Source organism: Mustela erminea, chromosome 1 (genome assembly GCF_009829155.1).
Source record: "Mustela erminea isolate mMusErm1 chromosome 1, mMusErm1.Pri, whole genome shotgun sequence".
Classification (NCBI taxonomy): domain Eukaryota; kingdom Metazoa; phylum Chordata; class Mammalia; order Carnivora; family Mustelidae; genus Mustela; species Mustela erminea.
Window position 1 is genome coordinate 190,257,919 of NC_045614.1, and position 20,349 is coordinate 190,278,267.

General features: G+C 36.8%; 1 protein-coding gene across 15 annotated transcripts in view; it reads right to left on the reverse strand.

Moving 5' to 3' along the window:
• Window positions 1–20,349, reverse strand: part of ROBO2 (roundabout guidance receptor 2) — a 1,682,217-nt gene that overhangs the window by 515,301 nt on the left and 1,146,567 nt on the right. For all 15 annotated transcript variants that reach the window (XM_032352363.1, XM_032352359.1, XM_032352354.1 and 12 more), the window contains one exon: window positions 9,773–10,099. In XM_032352363.1, coding sequence (XP_032208254.1) covers window positions 9,773–10,099 — 327 coding nt within the window. The remainder of the gene's footprint in view (window positions 1–9,772; window positions 10,100–20,349) is intronic.

The following is a 20,349-nucleotide window of genomic DNA, read 5'->3' on the forward strand; positions in this document are numbered from 1 at the left end:
ACCCCTGGAGGCCCTTACCTTACACCTACACCGGCAGTGGGACATCACTCAATGAGGTCGCCCACCCAGGCTTCTCACTAATAACACTAGCACCACTGAAGACATGGAACTCTTAAAATCATTCTCAATTCCTAATGACTAGGAAACCCAATAAAGACTTGTTAAATTATTTATGGAAAAGCACATCATATATATATGATGGCCTGTATCAAATATGACTTCTGTTATGGAAATAAAATAGTCAAATTATATTTCCATTTATAAACTATAAAATTTGCTATAAAATCTTGGCATAGACTAAGGTGTTAGATAGCCACATTTAAAAAAAAAAACTTGGGGCGCCTGGGTGGCTCAGTGGGTTAAGCCGCTGCCTTCAGCTCAGGTCATGATCTCGGGGTCCTGGGATCGAATCCCACATCGGGCTCTCTGCTCAGCGGGGAGCCTGCTTCCTCCTCTCTCTCTGCCTGCCTCTCTGCCTACTTGTGATCTCTGTCTGTCAAATAAATAAATAAAATCTTAAAAAAAAAAAAAACTTAATGATTGCTTTGAAAATACCAGGAAGTACTTCTTTTTATTTTTTTTTAATATTTTATTTATTTACTTGACAGACAGAGATCACAAGCAGGCAGAGAGGCAGGCAGAGAGAGAGGAGGAAGCAGGCTCCCTGCTGAGCAGAGAGCCTGATGCGGGGCTCCATCCCAGGACCCTGAGGTCATGACCTGAGCCAGAAGGCAGAGGCTTTAACCCACTGAGCCACCCAGATGCCCCCAGAAAGTACTTCTATACCTGGAAAAGGCCTGATTATGGGGGGGGGGGCGGGGGGGGGAGGAGGGAACGTACAGATGATTAAAAAAAAAAAAAAAAAGAGCTCCTTCTCAGATGTTAATGTAAACTTAATTCCCAAACCTCTGTTTGCAATAGGACTCAATGGGCCAATGACAAACAGCTAACCAGACTTTTAGAACGTGCAATCCAGCTGACAACCTTGTTTGGCCTTTTGAGGATCAATTATATAACAGGCTTGGAGTAATCAGGGAATAAATGCCTACAAATGATAGATTATCTGCCAAAGAAAAATAAATATACCAAAAAAGAACCTGTCGGTATTCACCCCAGATCTGGACCTACATATCTGTCACAACATCAAAGCGCCTGCCTCCCTTACAGTCCTTGCTTCATTTCTACCCAGGCGCAGTAATACCAACTTATGGATGTCTGAGCAGCCCCAGGGGGTGCTAGGGAACTTTAGAGTTCATAGAAATCACCCCAAGCAGGAACCCAAATTATTTCTTGTGAAACATACACTCAATTGACAAAAATGTATAAATATCTCCTTTTTTTTTTTTTTATGGTGATTGGGAATGTTTTTGCTTTTGAAAATCTTCTAAGGGGAAAAAAAACCAATTCCAATGATACAGAGTAAAAGAATATGTCAATTTGCGATTGAACCTCACCCTTTAGCAGTTAAACCACAAACTGCTACAAATTTTTATGCAAAAAGAAATTTACAGAGTTGAACAAAAATTCACCTACTGTTTTTACTTCTCTACTCCTATAAAGAGCTCACCATAAATACCTAGTCATGCATGAAAGAAGGGTGATCTCCTTTAAAGAATTATAAAAATCTTGTGGGGGCTGCTTCAGAATAGAAAGATGTGTATTATACTTATCAGAAACGAATTCAATCTAAAGAAGAAAATTGGGAGACCGGCTGTTCTGCTGAAACACAGATCTTTAAAGGACTGTATACAAGTTGCAGCCCAAATTACATTTTCTAAGTATAATGTCCACCTGTAAGCATTTTTATTAAAATCAACTTATATTTATACACCAATTGTTTTCAAATAAATTGAAGGCTTATAGGTGCAAAACCCTCCCAAACCTTGAAGATTCCTTTTCTTAACTGTATCTAAAGGAAGTTTCTGGGGTTGAAAGCAAGCGCCAACCACAGCATGTTGTGTCTTGACCTACCTTACCAGCACCATGAATAGTTTTAGCTGTCACTCCATGCATGGGATTTATATGTTTGCAAAGCTCAGGACAATACTGTTTTCAGAAATAATCTCTTGAATAAAGCAGAGGACATCACAATTTTCCCTTCTTTTATGTACTTTCCCTGGAGTCAGAGCTAAGTCAGGCTAATTTGAGTGAAAAGCAACTTGAGACTTGTACTGAGGAGCGTTGCATGCAGTCAATTCAATCAACAGAAACCTGATATCAAAATAGAGCATTATACATATTTAAATAGATCATAAATGCAAACATGTTCCCCAAGAGCAGCAATTTCACACTTTCCCTTGTGAAGATTAAGGAAGAGATCTGTATTTGAAAAAATTTGATGGAATTTCAAAAAATTAAAAGGTACACACGCAGAACAGCCCAACAATACAGATATACATATGCGTATACACACACTCACCCTTCTACGATCATCTGTTTTCTAATACCAAATGTTTGCTTCATCTTTTATGTCTACTTAAAGATGTGTGTGTGTGTGTGCGTGTGCGTGTGCGTGTGCGTGTGTGTGTGTGTAGTCTACTGACTGGGTCAGCCAGACGCCCCCTAGTTAAAACTATTTTAGATTAATTCCTTGATGCCTATACATTCTGGCTTATAATACACTCAATTGAGTTTACAGATTTCTTTTAAAACAGCCTCAGACCAACATTGTAGAACAAAATCTACAGAATGCAGACAATATTTGATTCTCATCGTTAATTTCTTTTAAATACTATGTTAGTAGGGGTTCCTCTTGCTTTTTTTTTCTTCTTTATTTTAAGATTCTATTTATTTATTTGAGAGAGAGAGAACACAAGCAAGGGAGAGAGGCAGAGGAAGATGGAGAAGCAGGTTTCCCACCAAGCAGGGAGCCTCATGTGGGACTTGATCCCAAGACCCTGAGAACAGGACCTGAGCTAAAGGCAGCATCTTCAACAACTGAGGTACCCAGGTGCCTCCCCCTTTTTTTTTAGTCAGGGAGGGTTATACTCTTGTTTTAAGATTCATGACCTATATTAATGTGCTAGGGCTGCTATAAGACAGGGTGGTTTAAACAACAGAAATTTATTTTCTCGCAATTCTGGAGGCATAGATGTGTGAGGTCAAGGTGTTGTAGGGCTCGGTTTCTTCTAAGGTCTCCCTCCTTGGTTTGCAGACAGCCCCTTTTCACTGTGTTCTCTCAAGCTATTTCCTCTGCATTTGGCATCCCCTGTGTCTCTCTACATGTCCAAATGTCCTCTCCTTATAAGAACACTTGAATTAGGATCCACCCCAATGGCTGCATTTTAACTTACCATTCTAAAGGTTCTAACTCCAAATATAGTCACAGATGGAGGAACTGAGGGTTAGGGCTTCAGAATATAAATCTGAGGGAACACAATTCACCCCATTATTTGGCCCAAATATCTTGGACTATGAACATTTTTCAATTGCTAATCCTTCCTACCCTGCCAAAAAAAAAGCCTCCGAATTCTCTGTTAAAATGTGTAGAAACACAAATAGAAGAATCATGAAAAAATCAGTTGCATCTACATTCTTTATGGTCAAAATCTATGACTATCAGTTCCAGATTGACTCACTATCTCTTAGGTATCTAAATGGATAGGTTTGTTTGTATGTTTGTTTTAGGAAAGTCATGGTGTGGTGACTTCAAAGTTAATATAAGTTAAACAGACTATCAACCATATGACTCAGCAATTCTATCCCTAGGTATATACCCAAGAAAATGCCCAAATGACACCATATGTCTATACAAAAATTTGCCCCGGAATGTTCATAGAAGCATTATTCATAACAAAAAGTGGAGATAATCTAAATATACATCAAAAGAGGATAGATAAAATGTGGTATATCCATTCTATAGAATATTATTCAGCATTATAAAGAAATGAAGCACAGACACATGTTTCAACAAGGATGAGCTCTGAAAACATTATACTAAGGAAAAGAAGCTAATGTCAAAGAACATACACTGTATGATTCCATTTATATGACATGTCCAGACTAGGCAAATGTACAGAGATTGAAAGTAGATGAAATGTTTGCTCAGAGCTGAGGCAGGAGGGTTTGAGAGGAATGGGGATTGACTGCTAATGGGTATAGAGTTTCCTGTAGGAGAGATGAAAATGTTCTAAAATAAATCGTGGTGTGAGTTGGACAACTCTGTGAATATACTAAAATATAATGAATTGTGTACAATTTCAATGGTAAATTGTATGGTAAGTGAATTGTATCTCAATAAAGCAATTTTTTAACAAATATTCTCCATGATTTAGCCTTTTTTGAAATTTATTTTGTGTCTTTATGGAGTATAAAGGTAATTTGCCTGGATAACATTCATTTACAGCCAAAACAAAAAGGATAAAAGTCACATATTTATTAACTTGGAAATATCAGGGAAACAATTTACCTCGTGTTCATTTTTAATGCCACCTGTGACCTCTATTACTAAAGTCAGTCTACTTCTGTAACCTCTCCTCCTTGTACAGATAAAACATCAATTTCATTTTGGATTTAAAGCAAACAGGATCATTATGTTTGTAGAGTGTTCCATAGCTTTGCTATTCTAGCAATCTGTGACCTATAAATAATGCAAGACCTTTTCCTTCTCTAAATGAGTTTCTTGCAGCATGAGTCTTGATAGAAAGAAAGAAAGAAAGAAAGAGAGAAAGAAACAAACAAAGAGAAAGAGATAAAGAAAGAGAAAGAAAAAAGAAAGAAAGAAAAGAGAGAAAAGAAAAAAATCACCTCACAGTCATGGAATTCAATCTATTACTAGTTCCTCAATTACATTATGAATCACATCTGTCCTCTCTTTTGTAGTTGCTTTGTAGACCACTTTTTAAATATCTTGCCATTTTATTTTCATCAAAGCAAAATTAAATCACAGCTAAACTGAAAAGTTTTTGTGTTTTGCTTTAGAAGGAAAGCAAAAAAAAAAAAAAAAATAGATCGGTTTCTCTGTGACCCCTGACCTTTGAACCACAACCTCCTTGCCACTAAAGCGTTCAGCACCTCATTTAATCTCCCCTCTCCACACTGGTAGAGTGCTGCGAAAAGGAAACAGAAAACATAATCTGGGGACTTCATCAATTTTTCATGAATTTTCATTTAGGCCAGAACCCCCTCTTACCCTGGTCGATAGATCAAGCTGCTGTCATATATTTACCACCTGGGGCTACAGCTGCTATCTCAAGGGGCTGCCACTGACTCAGGCTGTATCACAGGCAGCCACAAAACGTGGAAGGACTCCTGTGCTCCTTCTGTTGCAAACACAGGGAGAACTGGTGTTCCAGCTGAAACCCTATCTGCACCAGCTACGCCTCTGCTCTCTTGGTGGTCTCGTCGGAAAACTGCTTATTAACTTCTTCGCTGCCAGGTGTTTGCAGGGGACCCTGCAGTTCTGCTTTCAAAATAGGTGAAAACTGCTTTCACCTAAAGACCTTTCTTGAGTTCCAGTGATCTGAAAAGTTCTTTCTGGATGACTTGTTTTTTGGGGCTTTTTGTGCTTTTTTTGTTTTTTTTTCAAACCAAGAGGAAGAAAGCAAATATGAGATAGAGGATTCCACACTCCATAACAAAGGTTGCTCTTGAATATTTTTTTCCCTCTCCTATATTATTCTGTTACATAAAACTGAAGTTTCTATTAAAGGAAAACAAAAAAGAGAACGTGTACAGTTCGGTAAGGAACAGGCTGACTTTTTTCTATACAATCTGTCAAGACGGACAGTTACCGATAAAATTGCACATGTCATCTGACAGCAGAACCCAAGCCTTTTGAAATTAAAAATGAAAACCAAGGTGAAACAAGGAGAGTCCAAAACTCTCCATATTTTTCATCAATAATCATATTTCACAATAAAAGGTGTAACAAGTTTATTTGCCACTTATCCATACACTTAATCCCCTAGATACCAGAGATCAGTAATTCTCAATTGATTTTGAGCCCCCCCGGGGACATTTGTCAGTGTCCAGAGATATTTTTAGTTATCACAGCTGGGGTTGTGGGGGGGGCTCTTTTTGGCAGCTCCTGGGCAAAGGCCAGAGATGCGGCTAAACATCCTACAACACAGAGCACAGCCCTCAACAACCCCAAGAGGCAACAGTGCAGAGACCTGGGATCTTGCTCTAGTTCCCTCACACTCCATTCAGGGCTAGATTCTTGGGAGAGGGGCAGCATTTGCCACTCTAATCCCACCACTTATTCCTTCTTCAGCTGCTATGCTCTCTTTCCCCTCCTACAGTCCATGGAGTCTTTTTTATTTAACCAAAATGTGGCATTTGCATCACAAAACACTTTTCTTTCTTAAAATTGTTTCCTTGGTGCTCCCTCACCAAGGGCCATCACTCTGATGCCTCCTCAGACCCCCCTCAACCAGTACTTCTTTCCTTTGCTCACCGTTAAATATGGGGGTTCCAAGAAACAGGAGTGATCTCAACCCTTATTAACCATTCCTGGCACACAGCCTGCCTGGGCAATCAAGTCTACTTTATCGACTTCCACCACTTTCTTCTCTATGTGGTAAAGACCTTTCTCCTTGGTTCTAGAAGTTCCCTTTTTAATGCAACATGAGATAGTTTTACCTCGATGCCTCATCGGCATGTTAAATAACACAGCCAAAGCTGACTTCACTCTCCTGTTCCTATTAGTTATTTCTTTTAGACCTGCCATCCCTATGGGGGTAGCACTATATACCTAGTCACTCAGTGGGAAACAAAAAACAAACAAACAAACAAACAAACAAAAAATCAAACACTGGTAATCATTCATTATCCCCTAAATCCCTAAACTGACCATAAAGCAATATGGTTTATAATTTCTAAATCTGATTCAAACTATTTCCTTCTTTCAATCTTCACTGCTAGTTTCAGTTCAAAATCTAATATATACTCTTTTCATTTGACAGCTTCTTAACTCCTCTCTGACTTCAAACATCATCCCCTTAACCCGGTCTTCAATTCTCTTTCAAAGGCTCCTTTTACATAACAACAACAACAAAAAATCTACTTTTCCAACTTACGTTGCCCACCTACCTTATATCAAGCTACCTACAGTTCTCCAAATACACAGAGTCGCTAGACTTCCATTCTTTCCTTTACTTAATAAACAGTGACATGTCATGACTGAGCATGTATGCTGAGTGTTCTAAATTATGAAAGCCCAACATTGATCAAATCTATAGCTATTCTTCTATCATTTTATAAAAAAAATACTTTAGTAACAAATAATACTGAAAAAGCACAGTGCTTCCTCCCAAGTTTCCATATTAATACATTTTATGAAACACTTAAGGGAAAAGAGATGGCGGATGATCTAATGTGAAAGAGATGAGTAGCATATAAATGGGTATTATTTGATCTTGTGTTGCCTCAAACGGCAGGAACTGTTGACACGGCATTAGAAGAAAGAATTTTATTCACTAGCTAAATCCAATTTAGAAGCTTTCTTGTTTTCCTCTCTAGGTCAAAAGTATTTTTAGCATTTCTCAAAGCTCATTGATTTAAAAATAAAAAGTGCTACTGTCATATTACGAAGGAAAAAAATCATGGTTTAAATTTTTCCTCCTAAAACAGTTTGATTCATTATTAATGACGCAATTAGGAAAGAGAGCAATCTTCAGATTAAATAAAAATAAAAGATGTATGTATGCTGGGAAGAATTTTTAAAAAGTTAAGTTTCAGGGAAAAAAGTGTTTATAGATGCCCAGTTTAGGTAAACTTCAACATGGAGAAGGAAAGTTAGTTGAGAATTAAAAATAGATACCTGTTGCTGAGTAGATAAAGTAGACAAACTTAAAAAAAAGTTTTGATTTAAAAATTTTAATTTTTAGATGAAATTTTAGACCAAATATCATTTAGAATTTCATTTTCCTAATATGGCACAATTCCCTAAAACTAACATTAAAAGAATCAGAATCTGGTCTTCAAATCCCCACTAATTTATAGCCTGAGTCTTCATCACTTAACCATCATGGGTTTCATATTATCTATAAAGTGGGAGAATGATGCCTGTTATATTTACTACAAAGGGAGTCAGTGGCGGCGGGGGGGGGGGGGGGGGGGGGAGGGGTGGAAATCAATGGAATTTGATATTGACATATTTCAGTATGTTTGAAAATTTCCAGGAATAAGATATTTCAGAATAAAAATAGAAGAGTTAGGAATATTGATGTTTGAGCTTTTGTGTGTGTATTTCAAATCTCACTAAACTGCATTTAATTTGACTGCTTTTTTGAACTAAGTTATAAAAATGAAATTACCTGCTGCCTTGAGCAAAATCACATTGCTAGCTAAGGTTCTAATGCTCCTCTCTCAAACTACTTCACAAAATAAATTTGGGTTTTAGGATTCTTCTAGTCTTTTCCTATTGGATTTACACATTTTAAGCATTAGTAGGTTTTAGATTTCCTGGTACAAACCATAAATCAGAAGACCAGACACTTGAGAACAAAAGCTTTCACTGAAGTAGGTGAAGAAGAAACAGTATGACTGCTTACTAAAAGATGATATCCTATGTAAAGTCGATAAATCTCTGAGAATCACAATACACATATACACATGTTTGATAATTTATGTGATTGTAGTGTGATATCATGTAGCCTGCGAGTACAAAGTACCAAGTTTAATTACTAACATGAAACCATGAGCTATTATTTAACAATCTGCTTCCAACTATATAAATAAGACCTACGCATCTTGAAATAACTCAATTTTCTTACCTATGAAAACCTACTGGTACAACCAGAAAGTTGAAAAGTACGAGTTTTTTTATGCCCAATTGTTGCCATCTTATTAATGATCAATTACAGATAAAATCTTTCCACAGAATAAATAATATCAAAAATTTATGGTACTGTTTAAGTTATGACAACAAATCCTTATCTATAAGACACCCCAAAAATCTATCATATATTTTAATTTGTTCTGAAAAACGATGAAGTTATGAAGTTAATATTCCAATAGATGCAAAGCACTGATATCTTGATTTACTAGTGCTATTTGGGCTATCTGATGAACAAATAAATATATTTTTTTAAATCCCAAAGGCAGGGCAAGCCCTTAACTACTGATGATTGCCAAGACTGAGCAAGGCCCTTCCATGTATGAACATTCGGTCCCAAGAAAAATTAGATCTCTTCTTTTGATGAATTTCATTGATAGAAAAAAATGACTAAACATAGTTGCTTGTTTCTATATTTTTCCCACATGCCTATGGTAATGATTCCTGAATTCAGACTGGAAGTAAAAGAGTTAATATAACCAAGGGAGTATATTCTTTTTAAAGGTGTCTGATAAAAATTAGACTTAGAAATATTTATATAAATATATATACATATATATGTATATATATATGTGCAATATGTAACAGTTATATATACATACATAACTAAAATAGGTACAATACTGAATTTATGCTCATTATTTGATCCCATGTTACATTTAAGTTTTCATTTTAACATAGCTGACTTTAATACTTGATTATATCTTTCATCAATAATTCAAATTTTAAATATGACCAGCAACATCATCGCTTTGCTTTAACGTAAAAATATAATTTCCACCTTGCTTCAACAGAAATAAATTTATTGCAACGCCATGGCTTGACATTATTTTGACCAGCTTTGCTTTAGAGAAGGCAAAGTCTCCTTACCCATGGCATGCTGGCTGTTTTCTTCTTTAGGTATTAAGTACCCATGGGGACAAATTAAACCTTGCTAAAAATAAGTCCAAGTAAAAGTGCGTGCTGTTCACGAAATTCGTTATGTTTACTTACATGCCACTTCCAGAGATGCATTTCGACTCACTGCTTCACCGAGATAGTTCCTGGCAACACAGACGTAGCTTCCTTCATCGGGTTTGCTTCTGCGCCCGTGTACGATGCGCAAGAAAAATAAGGACCCGCTGGGCAGCAGCATCCTGTGAGAGCGGGGGTCATCCTTGTCAGTCTCCACCCGCTCACCGTCCTTGTACCACTCGATGGTGGGCGTTGGCCGGCCCTCTGCCTTACAGTTTAAAGTGGTGGGCTCCCCCTTAGAGACAATGACATCTGAAGGGTGCTCCACAATCCGCGGGGGGAAGTCTTCCTGGCGAAGACGAGATCCTATAAAACAGGACAGAATGAAGACAAGCGTTAACATTTTCTTATCCAGGGCACCTGAGTGGCTCAGTTGGTTAAGCAACTGCCTTAGGCTCAGGTCATGATGGTGGAGTCCCAGGATCAAGTCCCTCATTGGGCTCCCTGTTTGGCATGGAGTCTGCTTCTCCCTCTGGTCCTTCCCCTTCTTGTTTCTCTCTTTCTCAAATAAATAAATAAAATATTAAAAAAAAATTTTTTTTTTCTTCTGACGCCTGGGTGACTTCGTGGGTTAAGCCTCTGCCTTTGGCTCAGGTCATGATTTCAGGGTCCTGGGATCGAGCCCCGCATTAGGTTCTCTGCTCAGTGGGGAGCCTGCTCCCCCCTCTCCCGCACTGCCTGTCTCTTTGCCTACTTGTGATCTATCGCTCTCTCTCTCTCTCTCTCTATCAAATAAATAAATAAATAAATAAAATCTTAAAAATTTTTGTTTCTTATCTATAGCTTTTGTCTCTTAGGTTGACATTGGTGAAATTAAACTCTTCAATTATTCAAAATGCACTTGTTACTATATTTTTTTCATTTTTCATACTTTTGTTCTTGATGCATCTCCTAAGTCATCCCAAGTCCTTTGTGGAATGTGATAATAAAGCAATAAATTAATAGTTTCATTCGAATGAGTTAGGTTTAAATGTTCCATAAATTGAGGCAAGGAAAAGTAAAAGAGAGTATGACCTTTTCTTTTGGGTACTAGAATGAGCAAGATTAATTCATCCTCAAACAATTACTATCTACTGGGGAACAAAGCCAAATGGGCAAGTACCCAGAATACACAATGTGGTGTGTATCATACTGGCATTGTGTCATCAGACTTCATATAAAAAGAAACCCACAAACTATGTACAAATATTCACTCAATTTAACAGATGAGGAAGCAGGTTAGGAAATAACATTAATTGCACAGAGAGGTAGAGGAAATAAGCAGTTGAGGCAGGATTTGAACCCAGGGACATCTGACAGAGGAATTCAAGCATAAATCATTACGTGAAAGTAAAATAAATGTTCCTTGGAGGTCTGAGAAATGCACTACAGAAAGAAAGTGGAGAAAAAACTATTAACCCTCACTAGAGTGTAATGAGGCCTTCCCTGAAAAGACATCATTTAAGTGGAGAGGTGAAGAATAGAAAGACATTCAGATTGAAGAAACAACCTGAGATCATGAGAGGACATGCATGATACATTTCATAATCAGGGAGGAAGCTGATATGACAGGTGGAGGTGAAAAGTGCCCTTGGCAATCCAGATAAACGGGTTTTAAACACCATGTAAAGGATTGTGATCGTCATTCTATATGGCTAACAGATTTTGAGAGGGCAGTGATAGGACTATCCGTGTATTAGAAAGGTATTTTTGGTGTGCAGTGTAAAAGATAAAGAGCCATGGGGGCAAAAGAACAGGTCAAAGTTACTTAATTATTCCAGAGGACAATAAAAAGAACCTGACTTTGAGAAATGATGCTGAGAGTAGAAAAAAAGAGAAAGATACAAGACATAGCATAAAATAACCCTTGACAGAATTTGGTATGTCACCATATAGTAAGGAAGAGTGATGGGCACCAGGACTTCCTTTCGAGTGCAATGAGAGTGGAGCCATTAAAGGGTAGAAAAAATAGGAAGGGAAGAACCTGTTGGTATTTTAAGATGAAAAATCTGCATGATGTGTCATTTTGAACATTTTTAGTTTATGAGGTGTCACAGGTCGTTATTTGTGAAAGGGTCTTAGCAGCTCCTGCTCATAAATCTAAAGGAGATGGTGAGAGAAATAACCATGTCTGAGGACAGAATGATAGTCTAGATGCAAGCTTTAACATTTTCCAACCAGTCATCTAGTAGAACCACATTTCAGCTCAATAAATAGAAGTAATATTTACTCCTCAATGTTATTCCACTTTATTTTCACTATTAATTAAAAATGCACATTTTTAATTTAATAAAGGGTATTTAATTATCGTGAATGAACCTTTTCTTTTCTGAGGAAGATTAATTTTAAAGGTTGCTGAATATTATTTGTTATCTCATCAGATCCAAGAAGGAACTTAAATATATTCCAAGTGCAGAGTACCTAAAGCCAAGGAGTAATTTACAATACATAGGTCAGAATATTTTTTTTTTAAGTACTAAAGAAACCCAAATCATTTAAATATGAACAAGTAACCACACTGTGCATCACAACAATAAAGAAAGTTATACTTTGAAAGTACTGGGTCCCTAAAGCAAATCAGGACTCTAAAGAACATAAAGAGTAAGATTTATTTTTAAAAGAAATGAATTTAAAAAAGATCTCAAACCATTTAAATGTGAATGGCTAATCACAGTTTGCAAACCAGTAACATATTCCCAGGTATAATGGTCTGGACACAGAGCCACAGAATCTGATTCTAAAATGGAACAAGAGTTTAATCTCACTTTTTATGTAACAGGCATATAGGCTATAATCACTTTGTTTAGATACCTTTCTAGTTCTTCTCTAATTTCCCACATGCATTTATCCACAGCTCCCCTATGTCAAAGTTGTTCTATTATTAAAACTAAGCAAGTCAACCATCCATGTTAGTAAAGTGCTATTTACTTTATCAAATAGTTCCCCACCTTATTAGGCAGTTGGCCCAGAGACGGCCTGCAGAGGACCTGAAATATACTAACATTTATTAATGAATATAAAATAATTGACTTTATAAAAGGAAAAACAGCAGAGTATCTAAACTGCTCAGCAATAAGATCTAGCATCCAGCATGTCTAGAATTTCACCCATTTATCACTACAACATATGTAAACCTATTCTAGTGTGTCTCATTTGGATATTCTTTTAATCGTTTTATTCCCACTGTTATAAAAACTTCAAAAGGACACCTACAATCTAGAAGAAAGAGGTAAAACTATCGATTAGAAGAAATTATAGGAGCAAATTTTTCATGACCTTGACTTAAGCAAAACTCTCTTGGGCACCAAAAGCACACACCACAAATGAAATAATGAATAACTTTGGTTCATTGGATTTAAATATTTGTGCTTGAGGAAAAAAAAAAAATCAAAAGAATGAAAAGACAATCCACAGAATCAGAAAAAAAAAATTGCAAGTCATATGTCTGAGGGCTCTTAGATCTAGAATATATAAAGAACTCTTATAGCTCAATAAAAATACGAATTACCAAATTTTAAAATGAGCAAAGGATGTGAATAAACATTTATGCAAAAAGCCAGACAAATGGCCAGTAAGTCCAGAAAACATTCTTGACATCATTAGTTACCAGGGAAATGCAAATTAAGATCTCAGTGAGATACATTTCACACCCAGAAGAATGACAATCCTTAAAAAAAAAAAAAAAAAAAAGGTAAAATAACAAGTATTTTTGTGGGGAGAGGGATGTGGAAAATTTGAGAGTCTCGAACATTGCTGATGGGAATGTAAAATGGTGCAGGTGCAACCACTTTGGAAAATATTCTGGGTTTTCTTAGACATGTTTTGGAATAAACAGATGACCCAGCAATTCAATGGCTACGTACGCATACTCAAGAGAAAGGAAAACTTTATAGCCACACAAAAACTTGTACTTGAATGTAATGCAATGTTTGTGACAGCATTATTCAAAATAACAAAAAAAAAAAAAGGGAAAGAACTCAAATGTTCATCAACTGATGAACAGATGAATACATGTTGCGTATCCACATAATGGAGTACTACTCGGCAATAAAAACAAAAAAAAAACAAAAACAAAAACAAAAAAACAGAAACAAAAACAAAAACACCGAAGTCCTTATACGCACTACAGCATGAAGCTTGAAAACATTATAGAAGAAGCTAATCAGAAAAGGCTGCTATTTATACCATTTATATGAAATGTCCAGAAGAGGCAAATTCAGAGAGACAGAATGTAGGTTTGCCATTATCGAGGGTCGGGGATAGGGATCGGATGTGAAGGGGTCTAGGGTATCTTTAGCAGGTGATGAAAATATTCTAAAATTGCTTATGGTGATGGTTGTACAACTCATGAAAATAATAAAACACTATTGTATTGCACATATTAAGTGGGTGAATTGTGTAGCATATGAATAATATTTCAATAAAGTCATGGGTAAGGTGCTATGAATAAATTTATTATAAGGAGTAAGAATCCATGTTCACTCATATCAACAGCTAGGTTATTTTCTTCACTTATAATTCTTGGTTTTAAATATAATTATTAGGGCAGCAATAGCCAATAGGGCAGGCATCAAATAAAGCTGAAATGTGCCACTATACAGATGTATAAACAGAGACAGACATGGAGACACATCTAAATTTTAAGATGCTATTAAAAATGAGTGGATTAATTCTGTACTCCCCTAAATCCAGACATTACACAATATAGCAGTGACCTTGAGATGGATAAGTTTTAGGTAGGTTATGAACTCTTCAGAATTCTGTAAAAATGGGCATTCTTGTGTGGGAAGGACAGGAGAGATGTGAGGAGGACCATAGCTTTCATCAAATTTGCGAAGAGATCTAGATCTTTTAAAATTAGGAAGGACCACTAAACTACCAGGTATTCTGCACTACTGGGTCATGACCCCATTATTTCATTAAAACAAAACAAAACAAAACAAAAACAAAGACTAGAGTTGTCAGCTAAACTCACTGGCGATTCAAAACTGACCAGTAGAGGGGGCTGTACATTACAGGAAGGACCCTGAAACTGTTTAACCAAGACTTTGACCTACTAAGCCATCTGGGAATTACAGGACCCCCAGCCCAACTCCAGACCTATCCAATCAAAATCTGCATTTTTTTTTAATTTTTTATTTTTTTATAAACATATATTTTTATCCCCAGGGGTACAGGTCTGTGAATCACCAGGTTTACACACTTCACAGCACTCAGGAAAGCACATACCCTCCCCAATGTCCATAATCCCACCCCCTTCTCCCAACCCCCCTCCCCCCAGCAACCCTCAGTTTGTTTTGTGAGATTAAGAGTCACTTATGGTTTGTCTCCCTCCCAATTCTCAATGAAACAAAATCTGCATTTTAACAAGACCTACTCCTACCCCCTCTCAGGGATGCCTAGGCACATAAAGTTAGAGAAGCCACGCTCTAACCAATTTTTGTATGGCCCTCAGCTAAGACTGTTTTTTCATTTTTGTGTTGTTAGAAGACAGACAAGGAGGTCTAAATGCTGGAAATATCCGCTGACACTTTATGGAAAAAGTCTGCCAATCCTGCTTTAGAGTACCTGTTTGTCACTTTCCACTAATAACTCTAGCTTTTTCACTTATATTTCTTTTGTATAGGATCATAAAAATGTAAACTCCAGATTTTAGATGGAAAAAACAAACAAACAAAACTTTGACTGCAGTGTTAATATAGCTTATGTAGTTACTCAGGGTCCTTATACGAACAGATAAGCAAAACATAGATTTTATCTATGTTTATCTATGTGAGATTTATCTGAGAGTCTAACCCTACTTGTGGCTGATAACAAGTCTAGACATCTTCGTATATCTCAATTATTAATTAGGCAACCACATAGTCAAGTTTTAATTGAAAGCATTTTATCCAACTGTCCTTATCTTAAAAAAAAAAAATGGATCTTAGTCATGGAGTCTTAAAGATGAACATCCCAATTTTGATAGTTACTAACCAAGAAAGTAAGGTATAAGTCAGTCAATTGACCTGTTAATAATTAAATAGCTAAAAGAAGCAGAGTTCCAACTTAGGACCTTTAATCTGATATGTGCAGGCTTTTATAAACTCCATGTAGGAGGAAGTAAAGACTACACATTACAACTACCTTAATTCCAAAACCCTCTTCTGTGGATGACTAAAATAAAATGAATCAGACAGATGCCTGTAGTCATAATATAACATCTTCCTTGTTTTTCCAAATGTGCTTCTCAGCCTACCTGCATCAGAATTACCTGGGATATTTCCTTAAAATGTGATTCTTGGTCCCCACAGTGAACAGGAAGTATCAGAAGTTACAAGTGAAAGGGGTTTAAGATGCTCCGTTTTGGCAAGCTCACCAGAAGGTCATGCACTTGGGCTTGGGCTAGACCTGGTCAGTCTAGAAGGTGACACACTTAGACCTGGCTAAATGCAAGCATTCCACAAAAACATTCAATTAGTCAGCTACATGCAGAAGCATCTTTGAATAAGGTACTAAGCACCCAAATTTACAAAACAGATTATTTCTGCTTCTCAGAGACACTCAAACAATGATTTTGAAATGATTTTTGGTAAAAACAAAAAACAAAACCCTAAAAACAAACTGAGTAGTTTATTAGCTCTTCAAATTTTAGAGGGTTGGAGAAGTATAAAATTGTGATTCATAAATATATTTAAATTTCGTTTTATTTAGTCAATAACCATTCATTTTAGTGAGTGCTATAGTAACTTTTATTTTCAGAAGTGACTTCAATTTCATAATATGATAACACTTGATTTCATTTCATGTGTTTGAAAGAAAACTGCTCTTGCCTCATTATTCCCTTGGAACTAAACCTTGTTTTTCACGCATATACTATAGTCACACCTAGTCAAGTTAAACAACACACTTAAATTTTCCTGAATTTTTTAAAATTTTTTTAAAGATTTTATTTATTTATTTGACAGAGATCACAAGCGGGGCGGGGGGGGGTGCAGGGAAGCAGGCTCCCTGACAAGCAGAGAGCCCTATGTGGGGCTCGATCCCAGGACCCTGGGATGATGACCTGAGCCAAAGGCAGAGGCTTTAACCTACTGAGCCACCCAGGCGCCCCCTGAATTTTTTAAGGGCCAGAAGAAATTCTTGGCAAATATACTCTCGCCAATGAAATTTCTATGTAGTATCTTTTTTTCCCCCTAAACACACATACACTATTATAGTCCTAGTTCATAATAACTACATTTTTTTTTTGCTCTTGTTTTTTTGTTTTTGTTTTTGTTTTTGTTTTGTAGGTTTTTGTGTGTGTGTGTGCAAAAACTGCCTTTATTGAAGCACGGGGATAGGACCCTTGGGAGGGAAGAGTCGCACTGTGATCCTGAGGAGAGATTGATGATAAACTTCTGTACGGTGACCTTGCAGGGAAAGAGATAAAAGAAGTCTCTGAAGAAGGCTTACAGGATCCTGGAGTTCTGGCTATTGTCAAGCTAAGGTTGCTTTTGGCCTCTAGCAAAGCATTTATGCTAACATTAAGAAAGTTGTGAAAAATTTCCCCCCAAAATCCTAGTAAAATTAAACCAGCAAGATTCTCTATGATAACTCAAATTCTGAATGTGACCAGAGATACCTCCTGAAGTTTTCCCTCTAACTACAGAGGTACATAGTAGTACACGAATAAATGAAGGCTTCATGACCCATCATAGTAAAGAGGCAGCATTATGATAGGAAGAAAGAATATGGGTTATTAACCAGCAAATATTTATGCCTTACTTTTACCAGGTGCAAATCAGAATACAAAGGACTCAACAGTCAGTTTAGATGATGGAAAGAAACCCTACACAGACCATAGGACATGTAGTAAGCATTGTTTATCTTATTTTTTTCTCTTCTATAAATGGAAGCTTCTTCCCCTAGATTTCTACCTTAAAACCCTGATCACATTAACAAGCGTTGATTTCTTTTTAGGTCTTTCTTGCATTAATATTTTTCTGCACAGTAAATTTTCACCAGGCTAATCCTCTTATACTAGATTTCAAAATAACTAAAGTTGTTGCTGCTATTTTGCCAAAATAAATCCTATCAAAATTTTCTCCATGGAAAGAAATATATCTCAATGCCACTATAAATGCCATCTACACTGATTAGTGATCTAACGTAATTTGTAATGAAATTGAATTGATCACTCCATCAATTTTAAATTTTCTATCATTTTTCCTTAAATTTTTCCTATCATTTTTTTCTTTTTTCTTTTTTCTCAAGGTGGGGAGGGGCAGAGAGAGAGAATATCAAGCAGGCTCCATGCCCAGCACAGAGCCTACTGCAGGACTTGATCTTAGGACCCTGAGATCATGACCTGAGCCAAAATCAAGAGGCAGACTCTTAACTGACTGAGCCACCCAGGCACTCAACAACTTTCCTTTGAATTCTTCACCATAACTAAATACCAGTGTACTTCCTTCACTTTTTTCCCCCTAGAAGTTCTATGTGTGACATATTGTGGTAAGAAAGTCCATATTCGGGAAACAAAAAGACTGTTTTATCCATTCGAAGCTTATTGAAACTTTCTCATGACATCTGATTGGGCAATAACTTAAATAAACAAACTAAGAAGATTCTCATTCTTGCTGGAAGCACAGCAGTGCCATGTTAAAAATAAGTTTAGGGGCGCCTGGGTGGCTCAGTGGGTTAAGCCGCTATCTTCGGCTCAGGTCATGATCTCAGGGTCCTGGGATCGAGTCCAGCATCAGGCTCTCTGCTCAGCGGGGAGCCTGCTTCCTCCTCTCTCTCTCTCTCTCTCGGCCTGCCTCTCTGCCTACTTGTGATCTCTCTCTGTCAAATAAATAAATAAAATCTTTAAAAAAAAAATAAGTTTAAATTAGAAACTACACTAAAATTGAGACCTAGAAAAACTAATTTATTATAAAATTTCTATACCACTTTTCAATGTCATAAAACTAAAGGGCAAAGTGTGTGAAAGGGAAGTGACAGGTCTACAAGATGTTTCTTGTCAAACTTAACAGGCAGCCTCAATTCCGGAAGTTTCAGTTGTACAATACGGCATCCAGCAGCATTCCTATTAGCCAGTCTTCCAGTTCTAACAGGAAGAAGCCCGAGTCACCAAAGACCCTGCTGTCCCAAATGCCTACTTTACAGATGAAAAGAAAACGAAAATAGAGAAAACAAAACAAAACAAAACTGAAAATTTCCCCCAAAACGGAGACCAGAAGAACATAATTGTCTTAGCAGTGAGTCCAAGCTCTGTTTTGAGGATGAGTTTTCCTTCCCAATGACCGCTTTCTTACCCATTTACTTATTTATTTATTTGAAGCTAGGAATAGAAGTCCCAAGCACTAGGTTGCAATTTAGTGTTGGTTTGGTTTGGTTATTTTGTTCTTTCCCTCTGCATCACTGTATGATTAGGTATATGACCTGAAGCAAGTTACCTAAACTTTCTTATAATACTATTTCTTTATCCTAAATTTGAGGTGACTGGAAGAATAAATTGCTATAAATTCATTGTTTCAGGTGCCGCACAGCGTGATAATGGCTGTCACAACATAATGAATATAACTAAAAGAGAAGATAACAGGTAGCAGTACTAACAGAAAGAAAATTTTTGAAGATACGTGCTATAGGTTAATGCTCATTGTTTTCATAAAAGGACAGACTTGCCTTGGTAGGTCTGTGTCTACTATCAAAAGAAGTGGTTACCAAATGCTTTCTTAGAGAACTCTTCAAAAATTAACAATGACTTAAAAGATTTTATTTAGAATATAGCTCACGTGGGGCGCCTGGGTGACTCAGTGGGTTAAAGCCTCTGCTTTCGGCTCGGGTCATGATCCCGGGTTCCTAGGATCAAGTCCTGCATCGGGCTCTCGGCTTAGCTGGAAGCCTGCTTCCCCTTTCCCTCTGCCTGCCTCTCTGCCTATTTGTGATTTCTGTCTGTCAAATAAATAAATAAATAAATAAATAAATAAATAAATAAATAAAACAGCTCATGTAACCCTTGGAATTTATTATTACATTTCTAAGAAGTTTATTTACATTGTCAATAAACAAATGGTTCCATACATCATTTTAACCAAAGACCAACTGATAATACATGAATGTTATCTTAAAAATAAATAGTTTATCAGTGATTTAAAATACAACCTTAGTCAAGGATATTTAACAATTCTTTCCTTATTCAGGGTAAGGAGGTTGCTACTGTAGGAGAGAGTAACTAAGGCAGATTTCATGAAACATTTTCTCTAATTTCACAATTGTATTTCAGGCCTTTATTTAAGTACTCTTAACAGAAATTGCTGAAAATATTAAAAGTGGAACACATTTTCCCTCTCTCTTTTTTTTTTTTTTCTCCACCACTTCATGGTAGTTAGTGACTTCATTATGTAAGTTTTAATTGCTTTTTATCATACATTTTCTGGCTGCCTACCTCCCATCCACTAGGTCACTGACCTCTCTCTCCTGAGCAGGTGGATCTAGACAATAGCCCACGAGCATCCAGAGGAAGGCATAACACTTTGGGTAAGTCAGAACCAATAGCCAGCTGAAAGAAATCGAAGCCAGGAGTAGACACATGAGGATATCTATATAACATT